The sequence below is a fragment of the Caretta caretta genome, chromosome 8, assembly GCF_965140235.1.
Source record: "Caretta caretta isolate rCarCar2 chromosome 8, rCarCar1.hap1, whole genome shotgun sequence".
In the NCBI taxonomy this organism is placed as follows: Eukaryota; Metazoa; Chordata; order Testudines; family Cheloniidae; genus Caretta; species Caretta caretta.
Genome location: NC_134213.1, coordinates 73,104,092 through 73,125,004, shown reverse-complemented (window position 1 = coordinate 73,125,004; position 20,913 = coordinate 73,104,092). Strand labels below are relative to the sequence as shown.

General features: G+C 37.7%; 1 protein-coding gene across 6 annotated transcripts in view; it reads left to right on the top strand.

Moving 5' to 3' along the window:
* PTBP2 (polypyrimidine tract binding protein 2) overlaps window positions 1–20,887 on the top strand; it is a 95,222-nt gene extending 74,335 nt beyond the window's left edge. For 3 of the 6 annotated variants that reach the window (XM_048860495.2, XM_048860499.2, XM_048860500.2), the window contains 6 exons: window positions 15,885–16,039; window positions 17,514–17,547; window positions 17,967–18,059; window positions 18,748–18,964; window positions 19,072–19,149; window positions 19,310–20,887. In XM_048860495.2, the coding sequence (XP_048716452.1) occupies window positions 15,885–16,039; window positions 17,514–17,547; window positions 17,967–18,059; window positions 18,748–18,964; window positions 19,072–19,149; window positions 19,310–19,442 (710 nt within the window). In that variant the 3' untranslated portion in view covers window positions 19,443–20,887. The remainder of the gene's footprint in view (window positions 1–15,884; window positions 16,040–17,513; window positions 17,548–17,966; window positions 18,060–18,747; window positions 18,965–19,071; window positions 19,150–19,309) is intronic. The other 3 variants (XM_048860497.2, XM_048860498.2, XM_048860496.2) reach the window with 3 other exon arrangements.
* The last annotated feature ends 26 nt before the right edge of the window (window positions 20,888–20,913 follow it).

Here is a 20,913-nt window from a genome sequence, read left to right as displayed (position 1 = left end):
ATTATTAATCATTGTAATTATTTAATGTTGTTATTATGGTAGAGCCCAAAGATATGTTAGGGTTGTTTTCAGTTGCGCTGTGCAATTGTAGTAAGACAGACAGTTTCTGCCCCTGTAAGCTTACTATATAAATAGATGAGAGAGAAACAAGAACAAGACAGAATGTACACATTATCAAAAGTTGGTATCTAGTTACTTATATTTTTTAACTTTCCCCAAACAATCCTTCCTTTTGTTCTGGTGTCAGTCAACTTGCTCCACCGTTGATGACCTAAAGTATCTTCCTTTCATCCTGCCCACCTCTTGGCAAAATCTTTGGGACTTGATATTGGCCTTGTTAAAGTCAAGGAAGCTTTTCTATTGATTTCAGCAGGAACAGAATCTGTGTCCCTATTGGCACTGTAAGCAGGTCATGAAATTTTTGCTTGCTTTCATGTTTGCAGTGTCCATTTTCTTCAACGAAGAAAGATGACATGTTGCTTTGAGGAAGAAGTGTCATCCTGTAACTTCTATAAAAATACCAAAGAAATAAAAGAACAGATAACAGAAAGGAGACCATGTATATAAAGAAATTCCATCTTAGTATTTTATTTTTTAATAATTATTGCATTTTTTTTCCTTTATATAGATCAGCACTCTTATCTCTAGTGCTCTGGTATGCAATCTCAAGAGCCGATAAGATATTAGAACCCATCAGAAGAAGCAACTGAGATTCCCTGAGCAGTGCATAGATAAACATGTCCTAGCTTCTAACGGTCTTCTCTGCTTGTTGGTAGAAGCGATACATTCAGTACTTACTGTACTTATGTTTTGAGAGAGAAATTTTTAATACACTATATCTTGTTTTTGTTTTATCATTTTAATTTGGTATCAACGCTGTAAATTTCATGATTGCATAAACTAGTAAGCATTACCCAGTTCCTGTTCTGGATATCCTTTATACTTTGAAGTTTTAGGGTTCATTTTGTCAGCAGAGTTCAGATTGGAGTTAGAGATTTTTTTACAATACCTAGTGAACTGTCCTGTGTTTATTATCTTACCCACTTATTGTTTGTTTCCTTTGGAGTTGGGAAGCTAGAAGGAAAGATCAGCCATTCACGTAAAGTGCTTCATTCTGTTTTGAAGTATTTGGTTATAGGCAGAGCTGACAGCACCGCCTATTACTGAGGTTGCCCAACACTTCTGATTTCAGTTGCTCTGACCCTGTTATCAGTTGGCCAAACTTCAATAATTTGGGCTGATAATTTCCATGCCAGATATCTGTCTCATACTGAATGTTTGTTTGTTTTTAAATGTTTAGCCAAAATGGCTCAGCCATTTTTGAGAACAAGGCTAGTGGAAAATACATTTGTTTTCGCCTTGTTAAAAAATTCTGGTGCTCTTTTCTTTTGAGAAAGTTTAGTGCTCCCCACGCCACCCCACCCCAGCCTCACTTTAGAGCAGGGACTTGAAATTTGACAGGGAGTGATCTTTGTGTCAGGGCTGTGCCTTTTGCCATCACACCAGTGGGGGTGGAGAATGTGAGTGGGGGAGCGAGAGGAGAAAGACTGGATGAAGAGAAGCAGGGAGCTGGGAAAGAGACTGAGAACAAAGAGCTGAGGGTTGAAGTGGGAGAACTGGGAGTGGCTGTGTGGGGACACTGGGACCAAGACAGACTGGAAGGATGACAAGGATTTGTTGGGCAATGAGACTGGGGCCAGGACAGTGGTTCTCAGCCTGTGGCCCGTGCACCACCTCTGGCCCAGTCAGCACACAGCTGCAGCCATGTGACATCCTAAGGGCCATATAGGTAGTATTGGATGCAGCCATATAATACATTGTGGGCTGCATAATGATAGGTTGAGAACCACTGAGCTAGAATGAGAAGCTTGATGAGTGGAGACAAACTGGTTACCTGAGGAGAATGGGACTGGGATGGGGAGCCGGGGTAGGGAAGAGACAGGACTAGAACAAGGCCAGATTAGGGAAGCTCAAGAAGCAAAGGTCTGTCCAACTCTGTGATTGAATTTCTGTATCTTCAGTTTGCTTTTTAAAAACTAGCAGATTACACATATATGCAAAACTCTGCTAAAAGAACATTAGTAGGGTTGCAAAGTCAAGTCAAAAAGAAAAGGGGTACTTGTGGCACCTTAGAGACTAACAAATTTATTTGAGCATAAGTCAAGTCAGAGGTTAGGAAATGCAGAATTAAGGTTGCCTGTGTAACCTTAATTTGGCCCTCTTGTGTACATGCATATGATACAATCTTTAAATGATCACATACCATTTATTCCAGAGGGCTTCTGTCTTATTCAGTGGACCTGATCTGGGGAGGAATCAGGGTTGTGTAATAAGAGATTGTCTGTAGAATCTCTGCCATATTTATTTCAGAAGTTGAAAGGTATGTAATGAATGAGATAGGGAATTGTAGGAACAAAGAGAATGGGTGTTATGGTTAAAGCAGTTGAATGGTCCCTTGAGAATTGGTTTATATCCCTTCCCCTGCCACAGAGTTCCTAAGTGATGCTGGGCAAATTGCTTAAACCTTTCTTTCCACGGTGGTCAGTAATTGTGTGTTCCTCATTTTCTGGGTGCCTGACTTGAGACCCCAGGGTCTGAGTTGTATAGCTTCTGAGCACTGACACCTGCAATTAAAGTCATTGGGACCTGTACTTTGAAAATATACAGTGATATAGAATGCTAAGTTCTCTGAAAAAATCAGGTTCTGGGAGTCTCAAATTGGGCACCCAAAATTAGTGAACACTTCTAATTTCTCTCTGCTTCAGTTCCCCATAGGTAATATGGGGATAATAATCCCTCATTTCACAGGCTGTAATGAAAATAAATGTGAAGTACTCAGATACTGTAGTAATGATTGCCTTAGAAAAGCCTATGAGGAAATTGATAATTCTGTCTTTAGAGCAGGGTTTAATTAGTGTGCAGTAAAGAAGGAATGTGGGCACACAATGAACAATGAGGAGAAAACAAAATATTGAAACTACTCTGTGAGCACTGTTCATTCTGTGCACTAAATGAGGCACTGATGTAGTCTGTTTGTTTCAAAAAGGACTATATTAATACGGATTAGGTACCTTTTAGTTCATGCCAGCATGGTCTATACAGGGTATTTAGGGTGCTCTACAGTTCAAACCCCCATAGACTGGACTGAGGCACTTCTAAAAGATCTATCCTATTCTAATAAGATTTAAATTACTATTTAATGACAAAATTATTTAACATAAGAATGGCCATACTGGGTCAGACCAAAGATCAGTCTAGCCCAGTATCCTGGCTTCTGACAGTGGCCAATGCCAGGTGCTCGAGAGGAACTGAAGAGAACAGGTAACCATCAAGTGATCCATCGCCTGTCACCATTCCCAGCTTCTGGCAAACAGAAAAATTGATTTTTAAAAATTTGATCTTAAAAACCATAAATGATTTTTCCAAATTATTTTAATAATTAATAGAAAATTAACAGAACCTAGGTACATGATAAATTCCCCTTACCATCATCTATTTCATGAGTATGGAGATTTATATAATTCCCCCTCCCCCCCCCCCCCATGTTAATTTTTTTGGATAGGTCACTGGATTGGGACTCAGGACCCTTGAGTTCAGTTCCTGGCTTTGTTGCTGGCCTGCTGAATGACCTTGGGGAAAGACATGTCTCTTTCTTGTGCCTGAGTTTCCCAGTCTATAAAATGAGTGTAATGTACAGATTTACTTTGTAAAGCCCTTTGAGATGTACAAGTGAAAAGTGCTATATAAAAGCTAGTCAGTATTATTTATTATTAAGGCTGTCAAGCAATTTAAAAAATCTCGATTAATTGCACAATTAATCACACTATTAAACAATAATAGAATACCATTTATTTAAATATTTTGGGATGTTTTCTACATATTCAAATATATTGATTTCTTTTACAACATACAATACAAAGTGTTCTGTGCTCACTTTATATTTATTTTTTATTACAAATATTTGCACCGTAAAAAACAAAAGATATAGTATTTTTCAGTTCACCTAATACAAGTACTGTAGTGCAATCTCTTTATCATAAAAGTTGAACTTACAAACACAGAATTGTGTGGGGGGAAAAAAAACAAAAACAAAAAAAAACCTGCATTCAAACAAAACCATGTAAAACTTTAGAGCCTACAAGCCCACTCAGTCCTCCTCCTTGTTCAGTTTGTTTACATTTGTTTACATTTACAGGAGATAATGCTGCCTGCTTCTTATTTACAATGTCACCTGAAAGTGAGAACAGGCATTCGCATGGCAGTGTTGTAGTCGGAGTTGCAAGATATTTATATGCCAGATGCTCTAAAGATTCATATGTCCCTTTATGCTTCAACCACCATTCCAGAGGACGTGTCCTTGCTGATGGCGAGTTCTGCTTGATTATGCGTCAGTCCACATTGCTTTGGATCATTTTCATTTTCATCATCTGAGTCAGATGCCACCTGCAGAAGGTTGATTTTCTTTTTTGGTGGTTTGGGATTCTATAGTTGCTGCATTGGTGTTGCTCTTTTAAGACTTTTGAAAGCATGCTTCACACCTTGTCCCTCTCAGATTTTGGAAGGCACTTCAGATTCTTAAGCTTGGGTCGAGTGCTGTAGCTATCTTTAGAAATCTCACATTGGTACCTTCTTTGCATTTTGTCAAATCTGCAGTGAAAGTGTTCTTAAAATGAACAGCATGTGCTGGGTCATCATCCGAGATGGCCATAACACGAAATATATGGCAGAATGCGGGTAAAATGGAGCAGGAGACCTACATTCTCCTCTAAGGAGTTCAGTCACTAAGTAACTAACGTTTGTTTTTTTTAACAAGCATCATCAGCATGAAAGCATGTCCCCTGGAATGGTGGCAAAAGCATGAAGGGGCATACAACTGTTTAGCACATCTGGCACATTTTTTAATCGTGATTAATTTTTTTGAGTTAATTGCGTGAGTTAACTGTAATTAATCGATAGCCCTATTACAGATAAGCAAGGTGCTTTATAGAATATAGAATATATAACAAAGTCCCCATCTGAGGAGCTTACAGTATAAGTATACACATTCAAGTGACTTAAAAATGAAGTGGGTGTTAGGATAGACTAATGATCATGATATTGATTAAATGGCTATGTGTGCAGATTGATGAATAGCATTTTTGTAAAGGTACTTGAGGTTGAAATAGAAAAGGGAGAGAAAAAATAAGAAATTAAAAGATCATTGGAGGTGGTGGTAAGATGGGAGGGGGTGAGAAAACATGATGAACAGGAATAACTTTAATACTGTACCAATCATCTTGCCTATTTTTTAGTCCTATCTCACTCCTCCTCCTCAATTCTTTTTTAAAAACATTTTTTTGATTGTAGTGGAATCTTGGATGGTTCTTCCTGCTACTGCCTATCTTGAATATCTCAGGAAAAGTCAACTCGGTTAGTAGTCTGTGTGGCTTTTGTCAAGGGGAACATGACAGGCTCTGTTCGCAGAGTAAGTGTTTATAAAAGTGAAGGAATAACTGCACTGGATTGAGCCAGATATAATTATAGGTGCAGTCAAAGCTTTTCCACACTGCTGTACATATGTACCTCAGCTCTGACCTGCAACACTCATGTTAATGTACTCTTGGGCCTTTTTTTTGTTTCGTTTTTTAGAACAGATAGTAAACTGTGCTACTTTCATATGTACAAGTAGAAGGTAGGGTGAGATCATCAAACTCTGATAGGAAAAATAAGGGCTCAATTCTGACACAATGGCTCATTTTATTACATATTTGAGAATTTATCACAAGATCATTTATTGATTTTACAAGAGAAGTTTTAATTCATAACCACACGTTGAATGTAAGGGTTGAGCCCTAATAGACACTTCTTCAAAAGTTAAATATAGTTTTAGCAGTCTGACTAGCATTAAAGTCCAGGAGTAGAGAATCTAAAACTATATAAGTGGAAAACCATTGTATCACTCTACATGTGGTTTTATTAGGACACTGACAAGCTGTTTTTTATTTGGGAATATGTTTTGTATTATTTGTATTACACTAGTGCCTAGAGTAGGGGTGGGCAAACTTTTTGGCCTGAGGGCCACATCGAGTTTCTGAAATTATATGGAGGGCCAGTTAGGTGTGGACCGGCCCCCGCCCCCTATCCAACCTCCACGTCCCCCGTCGCCCCCTGATGGCCCCCCTAGGACTCCTGCCCCATCTAACCCCTCTTGTTCCTGTCCCCTGATGTCCCCCCCAAGACCTCTACCCTGACTGCACCCCGCCCCCTATCCACACCCCTGACCACAACCCCGAAGTCCCCTGTCCTTTATCCAAACCCCCCGCTCCCTGCCGCCTTTCCGCGCTGCCTGGAACACCAGTGGCTGGCGGTGCTACAGCTGCCCCGCCCGGCTGGAGCCAGCAACACCACTGCGCAGCACAGAGCACCGGGTCAGGCCGCGGCTCTGCAGCTGTGCTGCCCAGAGCATTGCACCAGTAGCGCAGTGAGCTGAGGCTGTGGGGGAGGGGGAACAACAGGGGAGGGGCTGGGGGGCTAGCCTCCCGGGCCAGGAGCTTAAGGCTCGGGCAGGAGGGTCCCGCGGGCCGTAGTTTGCACATCTCTGGCCTAGAGGACTGTGTTAGGTATAGTACAAACACATAGTAAGACATAATCCTTGCTCCAGACAGGTAATCTATAAGTATACAAGGCAGACCAAACCCATGGGAAAGTGAAACACAGAGTTATTGAGTTTGTAGAAGGTCACTGAGGAAGTCTGTGGAAAATCTGGGACCTGAACCCAGAACTTGAGAGTCCTAGTCAAGTAAATTAACCACAAGCCTAGCACTACTTTCATGTTTTTTAGCCTAATATAAACAGTTTCTTTTCTATTTTATAAGGTTTTAATTTGTTTAATGATTTTAAGCTCTCTGATAAAAATGTTAGTTTACAAATATTGCTCATTATGCAACATATATGTACACTTAAAAAGCATTGATGTGCTGTGCCCAAGTATACTTTAGCAAAAAGAGCTGGTAAGATTGCATCTCTAATGGCAAAAAACAAAAACAACCCCTCCACCCCCAAAATGTATTATCCATAAATCTAGAAAGATTAAGTGCAAATTCAGGAATGCAGGGTCACTGTGTTGAAATATATTAAGATTTGCTCCATATCATGTATACTATTCTGTTGATTAATTACCAGTGTATCATACTACAAATTGATCATGGTTTTTATCAAAATATTTTTACTTGATAATTCAGAATAGCCAGTTGTAAATATCTACAGAACAAGGATCGCTTTTTTTCCTTGGATGTGTAATTTCTCTGAACCTTCTAACCGATGAAGTCTCTGTGCTGTATAATCAGTTAGAAACCTGACATCCAAAAAGATAATCCTGGCCCTGGCAGATGATTATTCATTCATATACTGCATTCTCTGCCGCGAAGGAATGAGGTGATCAGAAATCCTTGAGATTTTAAATTGGATGTCTTTTTAATGAGCCTTTTATCTTTTGAAAGAAGGAAAATTCATTAATGGACAGAATGGAGTGCTTTCAGGTGAATTGTCAAAAGCAATAGTTGTTCCTTTGGAGTGGCATGTATTTTTTACATGATATGAAAAAAAAATACATAGGAAAAATCCTCTATACAGGGAAGACCACTAGCTGTGTTTTGATATGTAAGCAGTTATATCCGATCAATATCAGTGTATTCTATATTCCAAGATACAAACTGGAGCTAAGGTTCATTAGATATAGTAATGTAAGTGTAAAGTATTATAGTGATGTTATAATTATCCTCCATACCAGTATTACAAACACTGGATATTCAGTTAAGGTTAAAATTTAAAGAAATTCAGACATAGAAACATACTGTAAAGGCATCCAAATAACCTTAACTCCACCCTGTAATGATGCTGTGCAATAACTATACGGTTATAACGAATGCATAATAGTGTTTGTGGTCTCAGGTTAGATAAACTGATGTTTAAAGACATTATATATTTTGTTATCAGTATCACTGCAGGGCAGAGTTCCCTAACTGATTTTCATACTTCAACTTTTTGGGGTTTCTTTTAAGGGTAACATTAACTGTAAATATCCTGGGTTTTTAATGCTCATTTGGGGGGTGATCTGACCATCCCAGTAATGTTTTCAACCATTAAGTTACTGATGTGTACTCTCAACCTTAACTCTAGTTTAACATATTTCTGATTTGGGAATTTCCTTTTTATTTAATTAAAATGTTCATGTATGAACACTAAACAAGAATCCCAAAGAGAATGTTACAATGTGATATTTCTGATGATTTGAAGATGTATATTATAAACCTTCACTTTATTCCAACTTTTAGGGCCATTATCTCCTAACATCCAAGCTTCATATTTCACTTCGTACATACAAACCACTTCCTCCTCACTATTGTCCTTCACATTTCTCTGTTCACATCCCCCCTGAGTTCCCCTTCCTAACCTTTCTGTCAAGTCAATATTGTGCAGAGAGTAGTTATTGAAAATAATTTTCATTTTTGCCATCATCCTGCATAACTTGGTTACTTCAACAAGGACTAAAGAATAATGTTCTGCAGAGAATACCACAAAGAAGTGACTGGATAGGGTGCCATCATCTTCCACGAAGGCAGTTTGGCTTCATTTCTTTTGTTCCCAATATGAGTTGGTGGCCATTTTGAAAGAGGAAACTCTCCACCTCACTCCATTGAGAATGATAGTAGGTAGCAACCGTTTTGAAAGGGCATTTTTTGTGTAATTATCTGTTGTAGAATAGCAGTACCCTGAGTCCCTCCACACTCAAACTTCTGCTGCTGGGGGCAGGGGGGCCTGAGACTGCCCCAGCAGCTGCCAGTGCGACTGGCCCAGGGGCTGCCTGATCTGCTCAGGCAGCACCCAGGCCAACCGCAGGGGCCGCTGCAAAAGTCACGGAATCCATGACCTCCGTGACAAACTTGGAGCCTCACTGATGAGATCGCTAAAAATGATTTCATTGTGATTGCTTATTTTATTTGGAAAAGCTGTCCAGCGCGGTTTGGACTGACAACTTCTTACCTACGCAGGCCAGATTTGAATCAGGGGCAATAGGGTGAATTTGTATTCTGTTATCAATCCGCCACATCATCCAGACTCTAATTTATTCTTACTAAATATTTATTTCCCTTTCTCCTCTAGACTGTGGCTATCTCTTGTGCCAGTTTTACCCAATAAAAGCAAAAATAAGGTGTTTCTTTTATTGATTGGTCTAAATCATTAATAGGGACAAATTTCAAGCATTTCATTCTTCGTTTATAGAGATTATTAAAAGATAGTCACCTTTTTAGAAAGAACTTGCTTTTATTTGGAGGGTCCTCCTATAGATTGATTCATTTATCCTGCTCCCTGTTTGAGTTGTAATTCCATTTTATTCCCCAGAAACCTAGATCTTTTTAGATTGAAAAAAAGAATTACTCATAAAAGGCTATGACGTGCTATGTATGTCTCCTGAGACACATGCTTTAATTGTTTCCATCTGAGGGATTCTAAACTTTATAATACAAGCTTTGCTAGTCAGCTCTTGAAGGTGCATGTGTGAGGACACAAGACTTAAGAATGTGGATGTTTAGAGGAAGGGTTCTCAGGACAAATCTTTTTGGTGGCCTCAGAGCGCTGCCACCAACTCTTACTGGTGGCCGCTCAGGCAATTTTTCCTAAAATGCGTTAGGAAGAACAAATAACTATGCATATATACATGTCCAAATCAGTGTAATTTATTTATTGCTAGCTAGTAAGTCTGTTGTGAAAAGTGATACTTGTATGTTTGTTAATATCACTTTTCACAGCAGCCTTACTTAGCCCTGGCAAGCCGGGGGAGAAATTAAGCCCTAGATGGGGGGTCAGGGGAGGTAGAGGGGGGCAGGGGCAATGGAGAAGGATTGCTGGGGGGCAAGAGAGGCAGCAGGGGGCTGGAGCCTGAAGCCCCGTGGTCGGCGGATGGAGCCTGAAGCCCTGAGCCAGAGCCTGCCGTCCCACTACCTGAGGGCTGAAGCCAATGCCTGAGTCCCGCAACCCCTGGGAAGGTGGGGAACTCATCTGCTGCCTGCTCCTCCAGTGTTGTGCCCCAACAGTCTTGGGGGGGGGGGCAGGGCCGAACCCCTACTGGCGGCCCCAGCAATCAACACCAAGGTGGTGCATCCTGGAGCAACAGGGAGGAGGAGGGGCCGCTATTTTTCCCCCCATCCCAGCCCAGGAGGCTGTGGCTGCAAGAAAAGCCCCTGGTGGCCGCATGTGGCCCCAGTGGATGCATTTGAGAAACGCTACTTTAGAGGATATAACTTTTGGAGAGCTTCCGCTTCAGGTCCTGGTAAGCTGTTCCTTTGTATTCTGATTTACTATGCTAATTGTTAAGAACATTATAAAAATGCAGTCATCTGTTTTTTTTAATATAGTAGTAGTACACGGAAGCCCCAGTCAGGATCAAACCTGTATATTTAAGGTTGGTTAAAGCTTTGTAGAAACACAGAAAAATCATTTCTAATTAGAATCATTATTATATATCTTTTCTGAGAGGGGAAAAGGCCCTTCAGTAGTGGTGGAGAATTTTAATTAGTAAGGACATTTAGATGAATATTGGTAGTTTCACTTTGCTTCTATGTTTATTCTTCCATTGAATAATTATTCTTCCATCTTCTTAATTATTACCTCAGGAACAAATTGATAACACAACACAGCATTTTGACATGAACCGATTGATATGCAATAGTAGGAGATACAAAACCAGAAAAGATAAATGTAGCTACATATTATTATATGTTATAAATTATATGCCTGGATATATAGGGTGCATAGGAATATGTTTTGGTATGTTTTAAGTGTTTTCCAGCATAAATTAGGAATGGCTGCCTTGTGCAAATGGCAAAACTAGAAGGTGAGTTATGTGGTTCATCCCAGAAGAAAGCCATTATGTAGTCTGCACAGGGGATACAAAAATAATATTTTAGGACTGTTTTAAAAAATATTATTGGGACTATTTTTTATCCCTTTACCTGTAAAATATCAGATACTACATTTGTAGCTGTAGAGGGCTCAGAGGGCTCCATTTCTAGTTGTAAAAAACCTCTAAAAAGGGCCGGAAATAGCTTTCCCATGCTTTAAAATGTTGTTATTTCAGGACCTTTGAGGACTAGAAGTGGGTGTTAAGTCTCATTGGGAAGCTCTGCTTTCCAATGGTACAAAGCTACTGTTTCTAGCTCCTGCAATGATTCTTTAGTGTTGTGGCATTTTCATAGATAAAAATGGCCTATGTTTAAACTGTGCTAGGCTTCTACCACTTCACATGGAAAAAGTTGTGCAGTGGGCACATAGTATCGTGCCCCTTTGTCTTGTGCATCTTTACTGAATTTTTACTATGCAGCTAATGTATGCATATGTGACCTTCTTTAACTACACTTCTTGAGCTTACCGAAAACAGACATGAAAAATGGGTATGTACAATATAAAAATCTATTTCTGCATTTTTTTTATGTCTGAATTAAATTCTTTCAAAATATGTTTCCTAGGGGGACAAGTTTTGTACATTGCTCTATTTCCTCTTATTTACATCACAAAAATCCGAAATACTAATATAATTCAAAAGTATACTTAAATCAACTACTACAATATAGGAGCAAGGAGAGTAAATGTATCATTTTTATGGCTGTCACAAAAATGTAGTGGCTCTCACAATACAGGGAGTAGTAAAAACTTTTAAAAACAAATTACATATTTGAAGCCCATAGTTCTCCCTGTCACCTCCTCACCTCGAACTGATTTTCAGTGGCACTCTCATTGCCCTGGTCCTGGCCACCGGTTCAGGGGGCTCTGCATATTAATTTAATTTTAAATGAAGCTTCTTAAACATTTTAAAAATCTTATTTACTTTGCATACAACAAGAGTTTAGTTTCATATTATAGACTTATAGAAAGAGACCTTCCAAAAACGTTAAAATGTATTACTGGCACGTGAAACCTTAAATTAGAGTGAATAAATGAAGACTTGGTGCGCCACTTCTGAAAGGTTGCTGACTCCTGTACTAGAGGAATTACTTAGTTTTTTATTAATAAATGGTCTCTCCTGAAATTTCATCCAACTTATACAACAATTGATCCTAACAATCAGTCTTTTCAACATAAAAAATAACATTTTATTATAATTAAACTTTTTTCTGAAATAAGGTTTATTTAAAAATTGGTTGTGCGTACTTTTTTTCTTTAAAATAGTTTTGATACTGTTTTTGAGGAGACAGAAAGTAGCATTATGGGATTCCAAGTGTGCATCAATGTGACTTCCAGAACACATTTTTTCATCTTGTAAGCAAATAGATGTTTTTTTCTAACTGTCTGCTCTACAAACTTTTATGAAAGTTATGTTCTTTCTGGTTTGTAGCTTTGGGGGATGAGGGGTTCACCTTATCTTCTTCCATGGGATATGTGAAAAACTGGAGGTATTGAATAGTGTTCAATATTTTGGATATATTTTCGATTTTTTCACTTATCTCAGCCTCTTTATTGGCTGGTTCTGTTGCTCTAATACAGTGCCTGATATCTGTGCATTTCTTCTGTGATATAACAGCAGAACATAGCTATTTAAGGGGAAATCAGTTAATTGCCAGATGCCTCTCTGCCCTTTACTATTTGAAACATTCAGGGCACAACTTTAATTATGACTTTTGGAAAACTTCGGCACATCATTTTTACATCTAACTTACTTTTCTGTTGTTTATTGATACATTTGTATGTAGCAGTATAAATTTTCATGGAGGTCAACTGTGGAAAAGAAAGAGAAAAGTGGATTTTGAGGAATATAGGAATTGCCATGCTGAACTACCAGTGGGCTGTCTAATCCCATATACTTTCTCTGACAGCGACCAGTACTACATTTCAATGGAAGATTATAGACAGCTCTCATTATGGACAATTCTACAATATTGTGTCCGTGGGGGAAGTTTTTTCCTAACCCCCAGATAGCTAGTGATTGGCTTATATCCTGAAGCTTGATTGTCCATTTACACATATTTAGCCTTTCTAATATAACTGGATGTTCTTATTCATAAAAATGTCTAATCCCTTGTTGAATCCCACTAAACTCTATGCATTGTGCTAAAAACCAGAGCATTCTTATTGTCTTTAAATGTGTTGCCCTTTAATTTTATTAGATGCCTCCTTCCCCTTTTTCTTGAGTTACAAGAGGGACTAAATAGGATTGTCTAGTTAACCTTCTCAGTAGCGTTCATTATTTTGTATACCTGTGTTATGACACTATAGACCAGCGGTTCCCAAACTTGAACCGCCGCTTGTGCAGGGAAAGCCCCTGGCGGGCCGGGCCAGTTTGTTTACCTGCCGTGTCCACAGGTTTGGTTGATCGCAGCTCCCAGTGGCTGCGGTTCGCTGCTCCAAGCCAATGCGAGCTGCTGGAAGCGGCGGCCAGTGCGTAAACAAACCGGCCCGGCCCACCAGGGGCTTTCCCTGCACAAGCGGCGGAACAAGTTTGGGAACCGCTGCTTTAGACAAATACCTTTTAAAACTCTCTTCTCTTTTGAAAATCCTTTCACATCATTAATTTTAATTGCCCTTCTTTCAACCCTTCTGTATCTCTTTTGACATGGAATGACCAGAACTGAACATGTTTTTTAAGGGAGAATATAACTTGGATTTATGTAATGCCATAAAAATATTTTCAAAATTAATCTCTATCCCTAACATGGTTTTTGTTGTTTTGTTTTACCATTACTGCATAATAGTTACTGGCTATCCCACTATTAATAATAATAAATTAATATTATATACTTAGCTAGTCCTTTTGTCCAGCACAGTAAAATCTCAATGTGTTAATTATTTATCTCCCATAAATTCCCCCCTGTAAAAGAAACATGATTAATGAGGTGGAGCATGGAAATTTTACTTACTTTGTGTGAAATAAACTTGGTAACCACACTTATTTTACACCTCTGCATTTTTCTTCTTGCTACAATATCTATTTTTAGTAGTGTTGGGAATATTTTCTTTTTTTTATTGACGAGTACGGTCACAATTAGCTGCTCAGTATTTACTCACTATCTGAGACTGAAGAATTCTTTTGCCTTTCCCTTATTTTTATTTTTAAACAAAATTAACTCACTTTTGGGGAAGAAGGGAGAAAATTCAATTCTCATCTACAAAGCAAAGATTTCTATTTAGATGCGTTGGTGGGCCCAACTGGTCAAGGTTACAATGGTCCTGTGTTAAATTTTTATTTAGTATCATCATCTAGGCATCGGAAGACCACATTGTGAAATCTGCAAGGCCTAGTGCAGTAGTGGCAAATAATGTGCAGTAGAACAAAGTAATAATTTGAACAATTATGATTTTTGTGCTAGTCTTTTTATTTGTTGGAGACTAAATAAAATGTACTTGTACAAATAAAACTAGCACATCTAATTTATCTGTAAAAGGTAGTGCAGGCATAGCACAGGGGCACAGCTTCACAGGATGGTGGGGAAGGAGTGTATCCTTGGGTGACAGTATGCTCACTATGTACCCAAGGGATTCCACTGGGAAAACCCATCATAAATTAATAGTATCCTTGTACAATGCCGTAGCTGCTTTGGAGGGGAGGAGCTCCAATGGGGTGGCCAATGGCAGTTGAATTCCTGAATGAACATTCTTAGGAGGCAGAGAGGCTAGGGAAGATTACCACTATGGAGCTATGTCCCTGGACTGAATATTCCTGCGTCTTCATGGCTGGAACTCCCTCCCCCCCCCACCCCCCCCACTGAGCCTAACACGATGGGTAATATGTAGGCTACTCTATTTGCCTTGCTCTGCAAGGTTGTAACCTAGCCTAAAGCATCAAGTTGAAGTGAAGAAAGTAACTAATACCAAAGGGTAATATAAAGGAAATATAGTGGTGAAGACAACTTGCATTAATATTTAGTTTCACTGACTTGACTGGTGTATTCAGGCAACAAGATTAATTAAACATCAAAAAGATTTCTTCAGATCATTTTGATAAGAACATAAAAACAGCCATACTTGGTCAGACCAGAAGTCCATCTAGCCCAGTGTCCTGTCTTCCAACAGTGGCCAATACCAGGTGCTTCTGAGGGAATGAACAGAACAGGTAATCACGAAGTGATTCATCCCTTCTCGCCCATTCCCAGCTTCTGGCAAACAGAGGCTAGGGATACCATCCCTGCCCATCCTGGCTAATAGCCATTGATGGCCCTATCCTCCCTGAATTTATCTAGTTCTTTTTAGAACCCTGTTATAGTCTTGGTCTTCACAACATCCTCTGGGAAAGAGTTCCACAGGTTGGCTGTGTGCTGTGTGAAGAAATACTTCCTTTTGTTTGTTTTAACCCTGCTGCCTGTTCATTTCATTTGATGACCCCTAGTTCTTGTGTTATGAGGAGTAAATAACACTTCCTTATTTACTTTCTCCATACCAGTCATGATTTTATAGACCTCAATCATATCTCCCTTTAGTCATCTCTTTTCCAAGCTGAAAAGTCCCAGTGTTGTTAATCTCTCCTCATACAGAAGTCATTCCATACCCTAATAATTTTCGTTGCCCTTTTCTGAACCTTTTCTAAACCAGATACTGTAGATATTATTAGGGAGGATTTTTGCTTTAATCTAGGAAAAAAGAGCAATGTGTGTGGTTCACAAGAACTGCATTTGATTGAAAACAAAATGGTCTTTAGAAAAGTGAAGTGGCATAAGAAGTGCTTTGAAGCAAGAAAAATAGCGAGAACCCTGGTTTTTCTCCTGATATTTATTACTGATCCATTTCACTAAGCGTTGGAAAATACGAATCGTGGAATGAATTCTTTTGTGTAAACAATACAGTGTTTGTACTTCTGATTTAGATATTTTTAAACGACTTGTGTGTATTTCGTAAAATATGCTTTATTTTAAAATTAGGGCTTCCTGTTGCAGCTGTTCCAGGAGCGCTGAGTCCTTTGGCTATTCCGAATGCTGCTGCTGCAGCAGCTGCTGCTGCTGCTGGCCGAGTGGGTATGCCTGGAGTCTCAGCTGGTGGCAATACAGTCCTCCTGGTTAGCAATTTAAATGAAGAGGTCAGTGAAACCATTAACTCTTTTTTATTCCTTATTTTTTAATCACACTTCATTTGTGAATGTTTTCATTTTTTTGCACTTGCCTCTATTTTCACTCGCATACTTTAAGATCAAAGTATTTTTTCTTGTTTTTTGTATGTCTAAATTAATTTTGAAACTATAAACTTTATATTTTTTTCTATTATAGTTAAATATTTTTGTTTTCCTAGGTAGCTAACAACTTAAAATATCCTTTGATATTTGGCTACCTATTTTTCCTAAAAAAAATATGGTAAATACTGCATGTTTGATTTTCAATTTGTAATTTAAATATTTTCACAAAAACAACAAAATGTATTCTAACTTGTAGATTATATTTTATGTAAAGTAGAATTGTGTTTTTCTTTTCTAATTATTTGCTGCTTCATTTCATGCTTATGTGTCACTGCATTTTTAAAATCTTAATTTATGTGAACTGCTCTAACACGTTTTTCTTTGAAGGTTCTCCCAAAGATCTTGACGAGGCACTCTTCCAGTCTCTCTTAGTAATTTTTTCTTTGCAGTTATTATTCATTTGTCTTCAAAAACATTTTTCACCTTAATACTGTTACCTTTCTTGCTAACTCTAAAATCTAAGGGGTTTTATTTAGTTTTGCATTTTTACTGTCTTGTACAATTTTTTAATTGCTGTGAAAGCTGGTATGAAATGTGGGAAGTTTGATGTAGCAGTTTGTCTAGTTGGAATACTTGTTTCATTTTTAACTGGCCTCTGTTAATATGATTCATGAAGCTTATTTATCATTTGTTACTATTTTGTCATCCACAGTCTTGCATGTTAAAATGTTTGGATCAGAGTGCCATTTTGAAAGATTTTTGCCGGCATTTCATACCCAGCCATGCTTATGCACTTGAAGTTCAAAGTTTAAAATTTCTATTGCATGCTTTTTTTTTTTTTCATGTTGAGATGAAATGCTGTAATTTATTCTTTGATATGGATGTACTTTACCCATATTTGTCTTGGGTGACAACATTTTACTCAGTTTTTTTCCTTGTACAGTACATAAACCAACCATTTTCTGACCAAATTCCTGCATTTCCTATGTACTGACCTATATTTTATTTTTTTTTGTTCCCCACTTCCTTTTTTTCTTCTGCATTGCTGTTTCCCTTCCCCATTTCATCCTTCTCCTTTTGTGTTCACCTTCCCTTTCCTTGTCTTTCCTCAAATTCCCATGCCCTCCCCCGTCTTATCCTTTATTTTCCTTATCCTTGTCTACGTTCCCTGTCTTCATTCCCTATGTTCATGCTTCTGTGCTTGAACAAAATGTGTTCCTCGGACCAACTTGCCCCAATTAACCGCCTTGAACCATGATCCATGACCACCTCACCATTCTGCGGGAACCACCCTTCGTTATGGATGATCTGTTCATCTCCGCTCTTCCTCGACTCTTCTCTCTTCTTGTCTTACGCTGCTTGCTCTTCTCTCCTTCTAAAGATGGTTACGCCCCAAAGTCTGTTTACCCTCTTCGGTATGTTATTGTTAGCACTATACTTTTATTATTGATTTAATTTTTGTTTCACCTTAATTCTTATTTTTAGCTAGCACTTTTGGCTTAAAGTTGAATAGTAAATCTTTTGCTATTTTTCTTTTGCTGTTTAAAAACTCTCCATAGACACAAGATTTTCTTTTAATGCATGCTAATATATTTTGCATGGTCTTTAATTTAATATCATTCACATAGCTTTTGAGGGTTTATCAAAAATTTATTCTTTTCAAAATTCACTATTCAAAATCTTGATCTTCTTTATTCATTTGTGTGAATGTTGAGATTGAGTGGGTGATCTTGTTGATGTCTGAATGTTTCATTGATATGTCAAAATGTGCTGTTTAGTTGGTTAGACTTAAAATTAATTATTCTTTTGGATTACCTCTCTGACTCTAAAAAAGGTGTTTATGGGGATGTGCAGCGTGTGAAGATTTTATACAATAAGAAAGACAGTGCTCTTATACAGATGGCAGATGGGAACCAGTCACAGCTGGGTAAGATTAGATTAATTTATGCCTCATTTAAATCTGTAAATTTAAGTATTTGAAATAATATTGTGGAAATTCAAATGAACATGTTCATATATGTCAGTCTACTCTTATTCTAGTTTTTCTCAGATCCCAGACTATCCATGAGACATGAAAACTTATTATATCAAGTCGTTCTGTATTCCAAAAATCGTATGTGTATGTGCTGCTTTATGTGAACAGAATAATAGTGTTGTTGGAGGAGAAAGAGGTGTTAATTTATTTTCTGAACTAAACATTAACTTCAAATTCTAATCTAACCCTATGGACATCAGTCTGCTACTTCACTGGCCATATCAGCACAATAGCACATGCAAAAATACCACAATTAAATCAGAGAAAATAAGTTTGATCATAATACTAGGTAGTGGTGTGTATGTTGGTTAGTGTCATGGTGGGCTTTTTCACCTGGAATAAGTTATTTGGACCATTCAAATAACAGAATAAAATAGGGTTGTGTTTCCATGTTTGTTTTACTGAATACATGGCTAAACATAGCAGTGCAGTTTTGAAAACTTTACAAACTAACTTTGAAATTGAATTATTTTTCTAGCTTGCAGTGTTGGCTGAAATCAGTGATTTAATGAGAAAGTATATGCCATCCTTGCAGGGTGTTGAAATGTAGCACTGAATTTAATAAATTTGTCTTTTTCAGCCATGAGTCATCTTAATGGACAAAAAATGTATGGGAAGATTATTCGAGTTACCCTTTCCAAGCATCAGACAGTACAGCTACCTCGAGAGGGACTTGATGACCAAGGGCTAACTAAAGATTTTGGTAATTCACCCTTGCATCGCTTCAAGAAACCTGGCTCAAAAAATTTTCAGAATATATTCCCTCCATCTGCAACTCTTCACCTATCTAATATTCCGTAAGTGTTGTATGACAATAAGCCAGTGGGATTCACATAAGCCATAAAATACTAGATCCACTGATAATTAATTCTTATATGTGTGTTTTTGTTTTTCATTTTTCTAGACCATCAGTAGCAGAAGATGATCTGCGCACACTGTTTGCTAACACTGGAGGCACTGTGAAAGCATTTAAATTTTTTCAGTAAGCACGTTTTCCTTGAATCCCTATGTTTTGAACAAAAGATTGACTTCATATGTTTTAACAGAATGTCTTGAAAAAATACTCTTCTGGAGAGGGAAGAAAGGTTTTTAGGCCCTTATTTAGTATTGGTTGAGTTCCTAATGTTGTTGTTTTGTTTCAGAAGAGATCACAAGATGGCACTTCTTCAGATGTCAACAGTGGAAGAAGCTATTCAGGCTTTGATTGATCTGCATAATTACAATCTTGGAGAAAATCACCATCTGAGAGTTTCTTTCTCAAAATCAACAATTTAAAATGGGAGATAAAAAATGAAGGTGTATCGCATTGTTCAGTGTCGTCACCTATTGACTGTTCAGGAGAGTGGGGACCAGAGTTTGACTTCTGTCTTTCATGCTGTTATCATTCCTTGGTTGTTTTAAAAAAAACATTCATAAGAAAAGAAAAGCAGTGATATTAACTGTTGGTTTTTCATCTGTTTAGAGAAACATCATTTTGTTTAAAAGGGTTTCAAGTTAAGCCCACAGTTTTTCAAGTTAGTTGACATACGTGCCTTAAAAAGGAAAACTAGTGTTGCTAGAATTACATTTGCTAGTAAAATGAATTTGGTTGGCTGGGGCACAGTGTTACATGAGAATTAAAATATATTTAGGCAGGGGTGTGTAAAAAGGTTAAGGTTTTTGTTTCTCCTGCTTGGAACTCTTTTATTACTTATTGGGTTGTCACGTATCTTTTTTTTTAATCAGATAAGATACATTACTTTGAAAGATTAAAACACAGCATATTTTATTTCTGCTACTTTAACTTTTTTTTGTAAATGGCCTTCTGTATTTCATGATTCTGGTCTAGATTCAGTTATGAATGTAGGCATTAGAGAAAATGAACACGGTACAGAATATTAATTTCTTAAAGGAGAAAAAAGTGATTTCTGTGATTTTTTTTTTTGAGCCCTATGTGGAAAGCATTGTGGAATCTTAACCTTTTTGTACACACTCTTGTGGGACGTATCATATAAATGTCAGCACTAAGTAATGTCTTGTTTGTGGTTGAATATTTTTCGTAGATGTTTTTGAAGTTGACATGACTTATGTGCATTTAAATATATATTGCCATCTTTAGTTTGTAATTAAGATTTGGAATATGGTTGTGGATTTCTGAGCATGTGCAGACTGGTCTAGCTAGTTCAGGAACTGGTGCATGTATTTTTCAAAGATGAAGAAAGTGTACTGCGAACACTTGCAGGAAGGTTAATTTTGTGGCAGTTTTTTAAAACTGACAACCAGGTGGGACCAAAGTTTATGTGCCTTTAGTCTTAATTTACCTTGCATTGTAATATTCAGTTTTAATAAATCTCTTCAAAATATTTTGTATTAGAAATCGATCTGACTTTACTATAAACATGGCTCAGAATCTACAGATCAAATTAATTTGACAACAGTTCTTCTGTCAATCTGAACTGTTTAATCTGATTCTGTTTAAATGACCAATACTTTTTGAAATTGATGTACTTAGTTTCAAGATTCATAGATTCTGTTATCTATGTAGAAAAAGGTCATGTATATTTTCTATTAGTTAAGTTTTTACATCTTTAGAAATGTAAAATTCAGTATAGTTTGAAAGCGGCACAATTAAAAATTAATTTTCTAACAAAGTTGGGAGGTTTGACAGTCGTTTAATTTCATTTTGTGTGTACTCTGCTTACCTCTGTAGCATGCTCAATAAACACTTCTGTAGCTCTGTATTCACCTTTTCTGTCTTTCTCTGCTG